The 15,289-nt window shown below is 38.7% G+C and overlaps 1 protein-coding gene across 1 annotated transcript in view; it reads left to right on the forward strand.

Moving 5' to 3' along the window:
* The window catches only part of TMC1 (transmembrane channel-like 1), a gene marked incomplete at its 5' end in the record, with an annotated part of 129,350 nt that overhangs the window by 97,523 nt on the left and 16,538 nt on the right, over positions 1-15,289 (forward strand). The window contains 1 exon segment of the mRNA XM_008581725.1: positions 10,294-10,361. Coding sequence (XP_008579947.1) covers positions 10,294-10,361 — 68 coding nt within the window.

Consider the following 15,289-nt stretch of genomic DNA (forward strand, 5'->3'; position numbering starts at 1 on the left):
TTAGATTTGTTTCCTCACAAAGGGTGGCCAGGGCCCTTTTCAGGGTTTGATTCATCTGTTCAGTTTTCCCTGTGGACTGTGGCCTCCAGGGAGTATATAGTTTCCAACTTATATTTCACAATCTGGCTACTTTTTGGGTGAGTTTAGACATGAATTCTGCTCCACTGTCATTCTGCAATGTTTGTGGTAACCCAAAATGGTCAATAGTCTCCCACAAAAGTACTTTAATCACGTCTGTGGCCTTTACTGTTTGAGTGGGCAGGGCTTCTACCCACCCAATATAGGTATCTACTAAAACAAACAGATAGTGAAAGTTTCCTGGAGCCTTGGGCATCTGTGTGAAGTCCATTTGCCAGCCTTCACCTGGGTAAGTGCCCCACCACTGTACTTCTGCTGTTGAAATCTTGGGGCCACCACTGGGTCCCTGGGGATTATGGCAGGTACAAATCAGGTAGCTAGAAACAACACTTTGAATTGCCTTTTGCAAGTTAGGTCCTGTTGAGTAAGGCTTTATCCATTCCAGGGTTGTACCAAGTCCATGGTGAGTGCTCTGGTGTATTAGGTTAAGGATGGGTCTCATGGAAGTGGCTGGTAAAAGTACTCATTTTGTGGAATCTACCATCAACCCAGTGTCAGAGTCCAGCCTGAGACCTCATTCAGCACATTTCTTAAGATCCTTAACAGTGTATGCTGGTTTTTGAGTCAAATAACCAATACTAGCTGTAGAGAGGTCTGCTTTGCAGTCATTTAGCGGCTTCATCTTCTTGACTATTACTTTGGGTTACCTCATTGTCAATCTCCTGGTGACCTCTGCAATGGATAGTTGCTATTCCCTAGGTAGTAAAACTGCCTGCAACAGTTTGATTTATTTATTTATTTAATTATTTTATTTAATTATTTTTAAAAAAATTATTTGTTTATTTTTATTGAATCATAATTGATTATACATATTTTGGGGGTTCAACATTGACTTGTTGATCAAGTCAGTATTATTAGCATATATAGTATTATAAATAGTACTTATTCTTTATGTCCCTTGTCCAATCTCTTCCCATGCCCCTCTGCCTCTCCCCTCCCACCTCTGATAACCCTAGATTTCTTCTCTCCTCCTGAAAGAGTACCGGTTGCTCTGTTGATTTGTTGCCTAGATGATCTGTCCAATGCTGAGAGGTGTTTTCAGGTCCCCCACTATTATAATAGAGCAGATGCTTCTTCTGTCACTCTGGAATGGGCTTTGTGGAGAGAGACATCTTCTTTTCTCTGGTGTCCACTGGTGACTCTCCTTGTGACAATGTACTCGAGTGGCTGGTTGGCCATCTGCACGGTTATGGTGGCATCTAGCCACTTTTGTGGCAGCTGTGGCTAATGTGGTGGCTGTGGTCACATGAAAATGGTGTTTTTGGCGTGCTTCTTGCCTGGTTGCTTACAGAAGTTTTAATATCTGGTCTGCATGTTTTATTTCTTTGTTCTTGAAGGTCAAAAGCTCTCTCTCTCTCCAGATAGCTGCATGAGCATGAACTATCATGAAAGAATATTTAGAGTCAGAATAAATATTTATTTTTATTTCTTTAGCCAGGGTTAGAGCTCGAGTCAAAGCAATTAGTTCAGCTTTCTGGGAGGAAAGAGGCTTGGGCTTCTATTACTTGTTGAAGTATAACCATGGCATATGAGCTTGATGCTTCCCTGGTCCATAAAGCTGCTGTCATCTGTATACAGTTCCATAGCAGGTGCCTCAAAAGGTTGGTCAGTCAAATCAGTTTGGCTAAAATAAACTTGGCCAATTATTTGCACATGATCATGATGTGCAGGGGTCCAGAGAGGCAGGTAGAAGAGTTGCAAGACTCAAACTAGACAGAGCCTTTAAGGTAACGTTAGGATTGTCTAGCAGGATGGCCTGATATTTGCTGAGCCCTCCCGCTGTCAGCCAGTATCCCCCTTCTGTTCTAAGAGGGGAGCACACAGTCGCAGTATGCACAGTAACAGGCTGACCCAGGGTAAACTTGTCAGCTTCTTGGAGCATGTCACAAGTTGTGACCACTGACCACAAACATGTGGGCCATCCTTTAGTCACAGGTTCTAATTGCTTAGAAAACTACACCACTGGTTGCTTCTGCATTCCCAAATTCTGAGTCAAAATGCCTAACCCGATCCTTTGCCTGTCTTGTAAAAAATAGTCAAATGGCTTCCAGAGATCCGGGAGGACCAAAGCAGAGGCAGTCAACAAACTTTCTTTAATGGTCAAAAAGCCTTTTTTGGCATTTGCCAGTCCACATGAGAGGTTCTTTTTCTTTCCCTTTTAGGACATTATATAGGGTTTTGGCTATGAGCCCAAAGCCTGAAATCCAGATGCAACAAAATTTGGCCATTCCCAGAAACCTGCACAACTATTTATGGGTTTTAGGGCCTGCAAGTTGGGAGGTGGCTTCCCATCTATCAGGCAATAGATTTCTTTGTCCCTGTGAGATTTCGAATCTTAAATACTTTACAGTTGCTTGGGTAATCTGAGCCTTCTTTGGGGAGACTTTACATCCTTTTTCAGCCAAATAGTTTAATACTTGACAGCAATGTTGGAGGGAAGCTTTTTCATTTATGCTAGCAATCAAAATATCATCCACATATTGTAGAATTTTCCCATTTAACAAAATCAACTGATGCAAATCTTGGGCAAATATTTCCCCAAATATGGTGGGAGAATTTTTAAATCCTTGTGGTAACACTGTTGTCCAACAGTATTGTTGTTTAGTCTTAGTTTCAGTATCCTCTCGTTCAAATGCTAAGAGTTCCTGGGATTCTGTGGCCAGTGGGATACTAAAGAAGACATCTTTGAAGTCCAGAACAAAAAGTATGTGAAGTTCCTGGTCAAAGGAGTCAGCAAAGTATATGGATTGGCTACCACTAGGTAGATATCTTCTGTTACCCGATTGATAGCCCTCAAGACCTGAACAAAGCAGTATTTTTGGGTTCCTAGTTTTAACACCAGTAGTATAGGATTGTTATAAGGGGACTGATATGGTCCAGACTAAGTTGCAAAAATTTAGTAACCAATGGCTGAATGTCTAGTTGGGATTATAGGTTCAGGGGATACTGCCTAATTCTTGGTGTCTACTATAGTGCCAGGGGGTCCCATCAGCCCATGCTTGTGGTTCTACTTGGTCCTTTATAGCTTCCAGAATTACTAGGTCCAGCCCAGTTTTAGAAACCAAAGCAGCTTGTAAAGTCTATGCTTGCTCTTCTGGAATATGGATATGAGACTGATTTTTTCCAAAGGTAATTTGTGCTTGGAGTGTGGTTAATAAGTCTTGTCCCAATAAAGGTATTAGATATTCAGGCATATAGAAAACTCTATGGGTCAGTATACTTGAGCCAATCTTGCATTCCAGAGGCTGTAAGAAACAGCATTGAGCTGGCTTTCTGGATACCCCTGTTGCTGACATAGCTTTTGAGGTTTATTTAGCTAACTTTAAATTAAGAACAGAGTAGGTGGCTCCAGTGTCAATAAGAAAATCAGTCGTCTTCCCTCCCATCTCTAAAGTTGTCCGAAGTTCTTGGTGGGAGGGGGATATTGCATGAAGATTTTCTCCTGCCTGTAAAAGAACCTCAGGCCCTGTCACTCAGTTTCTCCTCCAACTAAGTCAGCCATCTAGAGCATGTTTTCATTTTCGTTTTTTAATCTTTATACCAGTGGCCTTCCACCTTACAATGGGCACACTGTTTCTTAGTTAAAAAAAGATTAAACGAGAGCCCCTTCTAAGGGGGCTTTCTATTTTGTGGGCATCTTCACATTTTCTGATTTTAAGCTAGGGTCACCACTATGAGTTGGGCCTGTCTCTGATCCTTCTGTTCCTTTAACTAATCCTAACTAAGAAAAACCTTATAGGCTACTTCCACTAGGTGGGACACTGGCAGGGTTAAGGCTCCTTCCAATTTTTGAAGTTTTTGTCTGAACTTTGTCTGATTAAAGGTCTTATTAACCAATTGGGTATTTTCTAGATTATTTGGGTTCGCATCTGTGTATTTACAGTAAACCTCCAGAATCCGTTCCAGAAAGGCAGACGGATTTTCATTGGGTTCCTGCCTTAATTCATGTACTTTGTTCAGACTTGATTTTGGGTACCCCTTTCCACAATCCCACCACTATGCATGCCTGAAATGCCTTCGTCACCATTGCTGGCTTCCCATTCAGGATTGCAGTAGGGGACAGCTTCCCTGGCGCAGGCTTGTACCAGATCATTGCGGTTCTCAGAGTGTAGTCAGTTGTCTTCTTCCCTGGCTTTCTGCAGTACTAATTGGTGTTCCTCCCAGGTCAGTGAAAGAGTGGGAAGATTCTGTATGTCTGCCCAAGTAGGGCGGTGGGTGGTAAAAGTAGAGTCAAAGAGTCCAGTCATTTTAGTCCTCCTGATAAGTGCAGTTATTTTGTCTAATTATATGTCAGATGTAGTAAAAAGACTATATATCTGCACATTCCAGCTGTTTGTCCATCTACATTTAATCAACCTCTGGCCAAATTGAGTACCCTTTTGGGTATGAAAGGGAGAGACAATGTTCTCAGCTGGGCCTGGTTCCTTTCCTTTGAGTAGAACTGAGAATGGGTGTAAAATTGGAGTCGAAACTCCAAGTCCTTTAATATTATAAGGTGGGGGTTGAGTAGGGGTAACTGTCCCAAGCTCATTAGTTGGTGGTTGTGTACCTGCATTTTGTGGGCCCAGCTGGCACTGGAGTCAAGATGGGGCCAGGCTGAGAACAGGCCCAGGAACTGGATCAGGCGAATAAGCCTGGACAGATAAAGGATGAGAGGCTGGGGGACAGTAGTGATGGTTGGCGGGGGAGTCTTTATCTAGGGCTGCTCACTCCCCCAGAGGTGGAGTCAAGAGCCGTTCATCTAAAGGATTCAACTTTGGAAGCAAAATCAGTCTCTTTTTCTTATTTCAAACTCCTCCAACCTCTGCACCAACAATTTACATTTTTCCTGATCTGTTTCACTTTGATACAATAACATGAAAGACCGGATGTACAGAATCTCATCCCATTTACCCTGATTATGACAAAATAGATCCAATTGTAGAATTGTATTATAATTTAAACTTCCATTTACAGGCCACTTCTCCTGATCTCCCTATGTATATTGTGGCCATGCATTATTACAGAAGAAAATAATCATATTCTTCTTTTTTCATGGGCTCATAGCTATACTCAGCCCAATTTTGTGATATACATCCTAGAGGACCAGTAACAGGATAGATGGCTGATTTCCCATATCAACTTACACAAACAACACACTTATCAAAGCACTGTTTACAACAAATGGGCCTATCGAGTGAACCCCTGTTGAGTTTTTATAACACTATGGGCAGAATATTGCAAATACTGCAAATACCCCAGCTGTGAGCAGCTCTCAGCCCCATGTTGGGCACCAAAAAATTGGTAAGAAACAAGTCCCATGGATTCTCCTTCATAATGAGTCCGGTGGGATTCCCCTTCATTGACAGCCAAGGCATGGGAGGGCAGCTTAGTTGGGGGAATCCCTGACCTGTGTGGGTCCAAATGCTTGCCACTATGGGATCACCTGTCACACCTGCCAGACAGAATGTAAAGGAAAGGCTTTTTATTTCAGAAGACATTGACTGGGAGACAGAGGATAGAGTCCCAACTGCCTCCTTGTTCCACTGAGGGCTGGAATTTGTATAGGTAAATGTTTTGGGGAGATAGGATGGAGTCTTCCAGCAGCACAGACAGCTGCTTCCTGCTTCGAGAGATGTTATCAGGCAAGACAGAGGGTAGGGTCGTCAGGAGTGATGGACAGCTGCTTTCAGTATGATCTTAGTTAATCATTAAAGGCTATCTATAAAGGAAAAAAAAAGTTAGTTCTATAGTGTATACGTGAGTGTGTGGGGGTTTTCTACATCAACACTTTCACTTTAATTTGCATTGACACCGTCCTTACCATTTAGGATTGAATGTAGGGCATAGGGTAAGGATATATTCATCAAATTCAGTGTCTTGTTTACAGTTGTATTTTTAAGGTGATCCTTGTTCAATTTATATAAATGGAAAATATGAAAGATTTCCTTGAGATCTGATAAAGGGGGCTTAAGATTATCCATAAATAAAATGCATATGATTGATAGATCATCCAAGTGGATTCCTAATCATATTATATTGCATTCTGTTTTTATGTGGTACGTATCATATGTCAGAAACTCTACAGAATACATGTATTATTCCATATAATCATACCAGCAATGCTGCGAGGTAGATATTATTATTCCTACTTTATAGTAAACTGAGGCTTAGAGGATGTTAAATAATTTGCTCAAAGACACATAGCTGGTCAGTGGAAGTTTCAAGGACTCTGCCAGAGCATAAATAATTCATGAGCCAAACTCGTGGCGTTTGAAACTCAAGGTGCTCCTAGGCTTACACCAGTTACTTGCAATAGAAAAGAGTTGGCAATATGGGCTGGGATATAGAATTAGGAGATACACTCTTGTTCTCTAGCTGGGAATGTGGAGATACTATGTAGCAGTTCAGGAAGACAGCATGAAAAAGAGTAAGAAGTCATTGGCATCCCATGATGGGGTGAGAACACAAGAACAGGGACAGTAAAGTTGTATTTGAGGTTCCACTTCAATATGTGGACAAAGTTGTTTCTGCAGTTAACAGGATCCTACTCTTAACCAGGGTTGAAGTGAAAAGCCCTAAATGCTGAATCATTTTAGTAGGTGAAGCTAGGCTTTGTCCTAGATTAGTGCTTCTCAAATTGAGCACACTCATCCATCAGAATCTCCTGAGAGCCTGTGAAGACACGGCATTTCTAATTCAGTAGATGTGGGGTGGGGCCTGAGAATGTGCTTTTCTAACAAGTTCCCAGAGGATGCTGCTGACTCTGGTCTGGGGACCACACTGGAGTACCACTGCTCTGGAACCACAGCCCAGGCCAGCCTGCAGCTCTGGTGATTTCAGCTGTGAGAAGTGGAGTTTGTGTGAACAAGGCCAGGCCACTCATACCAATAACAGGATTCATTCTCTGTGAGATCCTGAATTGCGTTTCATGATATCTGTAGGTTTGCAATCTGCTCCAAGTAACTAAACGTGCAGAGAGAGAATGGATCGACCCAGGCTTTTTTGTCCAATGAACACCATTTGTCTTCCCTCTGGGTAGATGATTGACTATAGCACGCCCCAAACAAAGTCCAAAAGTAAAACCGGATCATTTCCAATCCCTTGTTAGGAACCTCAGCTCAAATCCAAATTGGTTTTTCTGTCGCTGGCCACTAACAATCTTTCTAAGGATGAGTGGCCATTAGTGAATTGATTATACTTATCTTATTTGAATCATTTCACTTTCTCAAATTTCAAGAAAACCTGTTTTATTTTTTTCCCCAAATATCATTTGCCTTTAAGCTTTCTCTATTTTAGAGGCAATTAAACAAATATATTGCAAATTGATTTATATCTATTAAAATATTGCTTTAAACATTTTGAATATAATACAATCTCATATGTTTAAAAAAGTCTATCTCTAAAAGAATGAACATTGAATTTTATATTATAAATATGCATATATAATTTTTTATCTTCTCATATATGTTTTATATTTAGAGTGGGAGTTTCTTTGTTTAATGCATAAAGAATTAAACCCCATTTTGAGGTGTTTACAAAGAAGCAATTCTTTAATAACTGGGTATATTTTTAACCAGTAACAAATATTTGGGTTTGAAAGGGATCTTAGAAATAACCTAGTTCAGGGGTTGGCAAACTTTTTCTGTAAAGGGCCAGATAGTAAGTATAGCTTTTGCAAGCCATATGGTCTCTGTTGTAACTACTAAATTCTGTTGTTTTAGTCCGAAACAGTCAGAGATAATACACAAATGAATGAACGTAGCTGTATTCCAATAAAAACTTATTTACAAAAACAGGTGGCAGTTTAGATTTAGCTCATGGGCCACAGTGTGGTGACCCTTGATCTAGTTCATTTCATGAATTTATCTGTGAGGAAACTATGGCCTGAAGAGCTAAGTGATTGGGTCAGCTCACTCAGCTAGGAAAGGGTGGGGCGAAGTGACACTCAGGTTTAATCCCAGTCAAATGTCTGTACCACAAAACTGCTTGGTCCAGTAGGGTTATCCTATATTCTTTCTTTGCATCAGTTCAATTTACACATCAAAGATTTTATTTTCTCCAGCTGCCCCTGATCAAACACAGTGTAAGGCCAGGGATTCCCAGTGTGTCCTTTGTGCTTTTCTGGTCAATTTGTTATGCAATATCTCATCTCCAGTGACCTTCCAGAGGTGTGTGTGCTTGTGAGAGAGTAAAGGAAATAGACATCTAAAAGTCTGAGTTCTTTCCATGTTCAGTAGTTTGGTGGGCTAAATAATAACACCATTCTAAAGAGGCCAAGGTTGAAGGTTTGATTCTTGAACTGACCCAGAGAAAAGCAGTTCCAAGGCCACAGATGGCACTGGCCACCCGACTGAGCATTTTTCAAATGTGTTCTGTGATGATCACACAGGGCTCCAGAGCAAAGCACTCCCCCAAAAGAAGAAAGACTCAGAGTGCGTGTTCTCAAGATGAGAACCAATTTATTTTCTTCATGAACAACACTTTTTAATTGTTGATTTTTAGAACAGAAACTATCAACCAAACCTTTTTGCTCTGTGAACATCACACTTTTACAAAATCTGCAAAATAGTGAAACACTTGGCATATATCCTTTAACAGTAACTTGAATAAATTTATGTTGAAATTATCCAGTTCATCTTTGTCCTATTTAACATACAGGGCTATTTATTATTTCATTATGCAACATCCTATCGTTTTATCTTGTGAATTAACCATTTTTGTCATGCAGGTATGCTGTTTATTCCCTGAACCTGTTACAAGGCAGATTGCTCACATCTCTTAGTTGAATACTAATGCCTTTTGGGAAAGCGAGGAAGTTGAGGCAAAGCGCTTGAAGGTTGGGGGTAGTTTTATTGAAGTTCCAAATCAGAGACCTATTCTATCTTCTTACAAATATATTTTTGAGTTCTTAGGGCAGGTCATCTTGTGTGTGTGTGTGTGTGTGTGTGTGTGTGTGTGTGTGTGTGTGTGTGTGTGTGTGGGAAAAGGGAGTTATTATAAGGAACCATAGGGTCTGAAGCACACCTGGAGATATTAGGATCTGGGGCAGGTAGGAACCTGCCACTTTCTTGGTCTCTCTTTCACGGTTTTCTTGGCCCTCTCACTTTATGTTTTCTGCTTTCTTATTCTCTTGTTACCAATCAGTCAATCTCTGAATTCTCTATCCCAAATTAAATAGGAGCCAGTTTTGTTGTCTTTGCTAATTAACTCCACTGATAGAAGCATTCCTGCTAGGATGCCTCATGTGTCACCAGGAAGCCTTTGGATGGGCCACCCTAGCACAGATGCCTGCTGTGGTCCTATTGGTGACTGTTCTGTGCAAAGAACATCCCTACCCTGAGCATGATAGTATTATCTAGGACATGGAGACTGGACATTGAATTGAATAACTTTTTTAACTTCTGTTAATATTTTTTTCTATATTTATTTTATTGTAAAATTAATTTACATTTTTATTGAAAAAATGTTTTAAATATACAAAATTTAATAAAGAAAACAAAAACCATAGTCTATTACCCTCATATAAGCTGTTAATATTTTGCCAATTACTTTTCAGTCTTTTCTGTATGCATAGTTTCATATAGAGTTGATTAAAAATAATGAATATATGATTTTATATTTTTTCTTTAACATTAGAGCAAAGCTTTTGCTCATGTATATAAACATCCTTCCAAAATGATCTTAATTATCTGCAATGTATATCACAGTATAGATATACTGTATTTACTTAACCAGTGTTGTATATTTAACGGGTTCCATCATTGCTTGTTAAAATTCATCAGCTTTTCAGACTACTTTGTTAACACAAATTCCTAGAAATAGACTTACGTGGTCAAAGAAAATGAGACTTTTAAAGATTTTAACATGCATTGTCAAATTATTTTTGTAAAAGTTTGCTGGTTTTTACTTCCACAGTTTTTACCATGTAAGACAGTGTGTCTTGTCACACTTTTCAAAGCATTGAATGACAGCATTTTGACATGAGTCTTACTATGTCTTAAAGCATGCTTTTTTATTATTTTATTTGTCTCTGATTACTTATTATATTGGTCATTCTGCTATGGCTACTGACAGAAGGTAGTTGAAAGCCCAGACATGTCTATGCAGAGAAACCTGTCTTTCAATTGTCACCATATGAAATGTTAATCCAGTGAACATCTGTGTCTCCTCTAGCCTTCATACACTGAATTTGACATCAGTGGCAATGTCCTCGCTCTGATCTTCAACCAAGGCATGATCTGGTAAGCCAGCTGTTGGACAATTTATCATTTTTAGAAAAGCCTCCAAGGTCATTACTGCATCAAACACTGTAGCCTGGTGTCACAGGAGACCATAATCCATGTCCAACTCAATATTTGCCTTTGCAGAGTCGATGGCTGTGAATAGTTAACTTTTTTTTTTCCCCTCATATCTTAAGTCTTGTCTTCAAAGACTTTTTCCTGCTTGGCAGAGCATTCCTTCATCAAATGACAGCAGTCTATGTTCTGATTGGTAAATGTATTTGAAGACTATTTATATTTTTACATCCCGTGACACCAGGATCTAATAGTGAAATGTTAATGAACACATTAAGGCCTTTCTGATAAACTAATTTTATTTTGTCATCACTACTAAACATATTTAAAATACAACATATATCTACTTTTAAACATTTTTTTTTTACCGAATTCCAGTAGTTTATAGAGATAAAACGCATGTTTTAGGAAAGTAAAGTTAAAAATAGAATCTTCACTTTGTAACTTGTTTCATGGGGCCACTTGCACATCAGAATTATTTCTTTTGATATGCAAAGGATTGTCATATCTTTTATTAAATGAAAGCATTCTCACTATAAACCCTGACAGGTTAAAATGAGTTGATACAGTAGAAAGCGTTTTTGAATTTAAAAATTGAGTCACAGCATGAGATTCATCTGGGGACCATGTGTTTTGGAAATCTGTCACTCTTAGCTAAGAGCACCCCACCCCACAAGCAGTTGCAATTGAGCACTTTGTACTGTGGACACATGCCTAGTACAATATTGTGCTACCGACCACACTAGTGTCCTATCCACAAGTGCCAGCACAGCCTCGGCTTTTGATCAAGCCTTATATATTACTCAAATCCTTCAACCATAGCTGGTCTGAATTATTAAAGCTTTGTGTGCTGACAGAGACTGGACCTCTCTGCAAATGTGAAAACTGTCTTGTTTCAGTGACATAAAAATACTACCCTCAAGGGCTCCATTATCCTGACATGGGGCCTTCCAATTCTTTTGCCTCACTAGGTGAATCGATATAAAGAAAATGCTATAAAAAGATTATATACTCTGTTGTCAGCTATGTTTGAAAATGCAATTCCTGTCCCCTTACTTTCTAAATTTTGCAAGAATGACTCACATGTCCAGAGAGTCATTAGGGAGTGAAATGCATCCTTTATTCTCCAAGCAGGGAGGAAAGTCAGGGTGGCCCAGGGAGTGACCACAGATAGAGACAGTAAGAAGAGCAGCTTCTCTGAGTTCTGATCTTTCACTTCCTCCAGGGGAATCTGCTGTCACGGCAGAAAATGGCGATTGGAGTAATGAGAAACCACTGCCTTATATCAGTGACTTTTCTGAGCAGTGTCGTAAATCCCTCGGGCCTGGTGGGTGCCATTCGTGCAGACATATGCTGCATGTCTATCGTGTTCTTTTCGTGTGAAGACAACAGATTGGCCTAGAAATTCTTTTTTATTGTCAGAAAAGCTGCTGTAATTGCTGTCCTGATTGGTTTCACTTGTAATTTTGCAACTCTTTCGTCCACTATTGTTCATATTGGAATTCTTAAAAAAATCCAAAAATCTTTCCAGTTCTCTCATGGGCAGACCTATTATCGAAATCTCTGCATTATCTCTGCACTATCACTTCTTACGTATTAGTTCTTCAGGCAATGATCAAGCTTGCTTCCGGTTAGTTCAAAGAGGACTTTAGAAAGTGATTGTGTGTTTTGAGTGTACAAAGATATTCATACACTTTGCAGAGTTCTGGAAACAAAATGACTATTATTTTATTATTCACCTTCAGGTCAACTCTGCACAAATGCTCTTTTCCTAACTCCCAGGAGGTTGGTGTGGGAGCAGGGAAGTGGCGTGGTGGGGAGGTGTGGCAGGGTGTAATGTAAGATTAGTAGGCTCACTCTGCACAAGGGTCATCACACATGACAATTCCATTATTTTATGATGCATGAGCATCTATTGCCTGAATTTAATTATTTTCTACAGAAACAGTCAGAGCAGTACAGGTATTTTGTATTCAATTCCATTTAATTGTGACTGGAGACATTTAATTACTGCTTCAGGAGTTTCTAATTAGTGGAGATTATTTACACAGATGCTATTAAAGTCAACATTTATAAGTAAAAGCCATTTTGTTATGATTTGGCTGAATAATCAGTAAACCTTTATTTACACACTTATTTTTGAAATGGACATCATAGGTTGCCATAATAATATTTTTAAACGATGAGAGCACATAATATCTTTATCATTGCAGGATGTAGAAAGGGGCAGAGAGCTGTGAGAGAAAAGGCAAGTTGTGAACGTTGCTCCAACACTATCTCTCTGGCTACCTCCTGCCAGTCTTGTTACCTTTTCCTCCTCATTTTCTCAGTTGATCGGTGTGAATAATTTACCTGACATGTACATATCACTGGAGCAATAAGCAGAGTTAAGTAAAAGAAGCTTTCATTTGCTTTGATGTTCTTGGAAGAAAAGCATTTTATAAGGCTAAGGTATTACAATGCTTTTTAACTGACGGATGACAGGATCACGCCTGGGTACGGGACTTAGTGAGCTGAGCTGATTAGCCAGTCATGAGCAAAGATAAGATGAGCATTAAGATTCAGTTGTCACTGTGCCAGGACCTGGTGATCTAGGCTTTTAAAAAGTCAGATACACAAATGGCTCTTGAATCATTTGTTCAAAATGTCTACGTGATATTTATTTTGAAATTTTGAAATTTATTTGCACATACATGCACAAATAATGCATGTATACATATATATGTAAACAAGCAATGCATATGTGTGTGTAAGTACAAATATATATGGTTTTAAGCTAGTCTAAGTTTTGAATTATGTGCAAAATTATGTTTTAGATTAGTTTATGCAGCAATGAAACACAACCCTAAAATCTGAGTGGATTAAGATTTTGTTGAAAAGAGCATGTCAATATGGACACACTCTTAAAGCTTACCTTCACTTTCGTGACCCAGACTGAAGGAATAGGTTCCATCTGGAACATTTGCTGATCACAGTAGCCGGGAGAGGAGAGAATGAAAAACCACAGAGGACTTTTGAAGTTTCCATCCAGCAGTGAGATGTTTTATTTCTGTGCATATTTTATTGGGCAAAGCAAGTCACATGCCAGGCCTGACTTTTTGAAGGGGTTGAGTCTAATCATCCCAAGGCATGTTATGTCACAAGTATTGGTACTTGGGAATACAATCTCATGCTTTGTAATTCTGACACATCAATTGGGACTATCATTCACTTGCTTTCTCACTTTTTTGGAGTTCCAGGTTCTCTCTTGCTGTTCTGTATTAAAGTACACTGTGTTGTTACAAAGTCTATCCTTACTTTTTAAAAAGTGTAGTTTAATTTCCTGCAAAGTCTCTGGTCAATTCAGTATGGTAAAATATCATTCAGATCTGTTGTCTGGAATCCTAGGAACAAGACAACCCAGATTGTGGCAAGATTCCACTTTTCAAAGGAATGAGTTAATTTGAGGTTGGCTTACGTTCAATTACAGCAGAAACAAATTTTTTCATCTAACTCAAAAATGCCCATATGATATACAAAATTTATATTAATTTGGTTTAAACAACTACTATACATATCCAGGAAGCAAAAAATGCTAAACATAACTAGAAATGCTGAGGGACTTATTAAAGTTGGGACAGTTTAAAAGGTAGGACTCTGCTTAAATTTATAAAGTAAGTGCACAGATATCTTTTTTTTTTTTTTTTGGTTTTGAACTAATTGCTCTTCATTTTTCTTTATGACGTTATGAATTTTCTCATCAAAAAAAATCAAAATTATTTTAAGATAATCAACTCAGCCATCAAGTAAAAATGACTTCACCCTGGTTGTTTCTGCTTAAAAGTAGTATTTTAAAATGTTTTTTAAAAGTCAGGTACACAAAGTGGATGATTCCCAGGACAAGCTCAAGTAAGAAAGTAAGCAAATAAACTAAATTTAAATGGATGTGTAGAATTTTCATCTAAAAAATACACAAAGCTAGCTATCAATTATCAACAAAATATGGTTTATTATTGGGCCTAAATACCTCTTTTCAATCAGCTCTAAAGCACTATAGCAGCTACAAAAAGAAAATGGTTAGCATCATAAAAAAATTGTTTTAATTTTTTCTCTTTCTTTAAGCAAAAATTAATTATCTGTTACAAAAATGTTAACCAAGATGAGCAGTTTATTTGAATTGAATGAGTAGTTTTGAGGGTCAATTATAAAAAAAAGTTATATTTTTATTTTTAGATACTTTAATCAATTATATGAGTGTTAGGGGAAATTAAGTTCATTTTAGAATTAAAAGAGAGGAGAGTAATAATAGTAATACATTGTTTACTCTGTTGTAGTTTAAATTTGCTAATGATAGCAGATACAGTTAGTTAAGAGCATTGTTTCTCAACTTTACAAGAAAAAAACAAGTAATCCAATTAAAAAATGGGCAAAAGAGCTAAATAGACATTTCTCTAAGGAAGATATACAAATGGCCAACAAACATATGAAAAAGTGCTCAACATCACTCAGCATCCGGGAAATGCAAATCAAAACTACACTGAGATACCATCTCACCCCAGTGAGGATGGCTAAAATCCAAAAGACTCTGAACGATAAATGCTGGTGAGGTTGCGGAGAAAAAGGAACTCTCATACATTGTTGGTAGGACTGCAAAATGGTGCAGCCTCTATGGAAAATGGTATGGAGGGTCCTCAAACAGTTGCAGATAGATCTACCATATGACCCAGCTATCCCACTGCTGGGAATATACCCAGAGGAATGGAAATCATCAAGTCGAAGGTATACCTGTTCCCCAATGTTCATTGCAGCACTCTTTACAATAGCTAAGAGTGGGAACCAGCCCAAATGTCCATCATCAGATGAGTGGATACGGAAAATGTGGGATATCTACGCAA

This window comes from Galeopterus variegatus, unplaced genomic scaffold (assembly GCF_000696425.1).
Source record: "Galeopterus variegatus unplaced genomic scaffold, G_variegatus-3.0.2 Scaffold2445, whole genome shotgun sequence".
Lineage (NCBI taxonomy): Eukaryota > Metazoa > Chordata > Mammalia > Dermoptera > Cynocephalidae > Galeopterus > Galeopterus variegatus.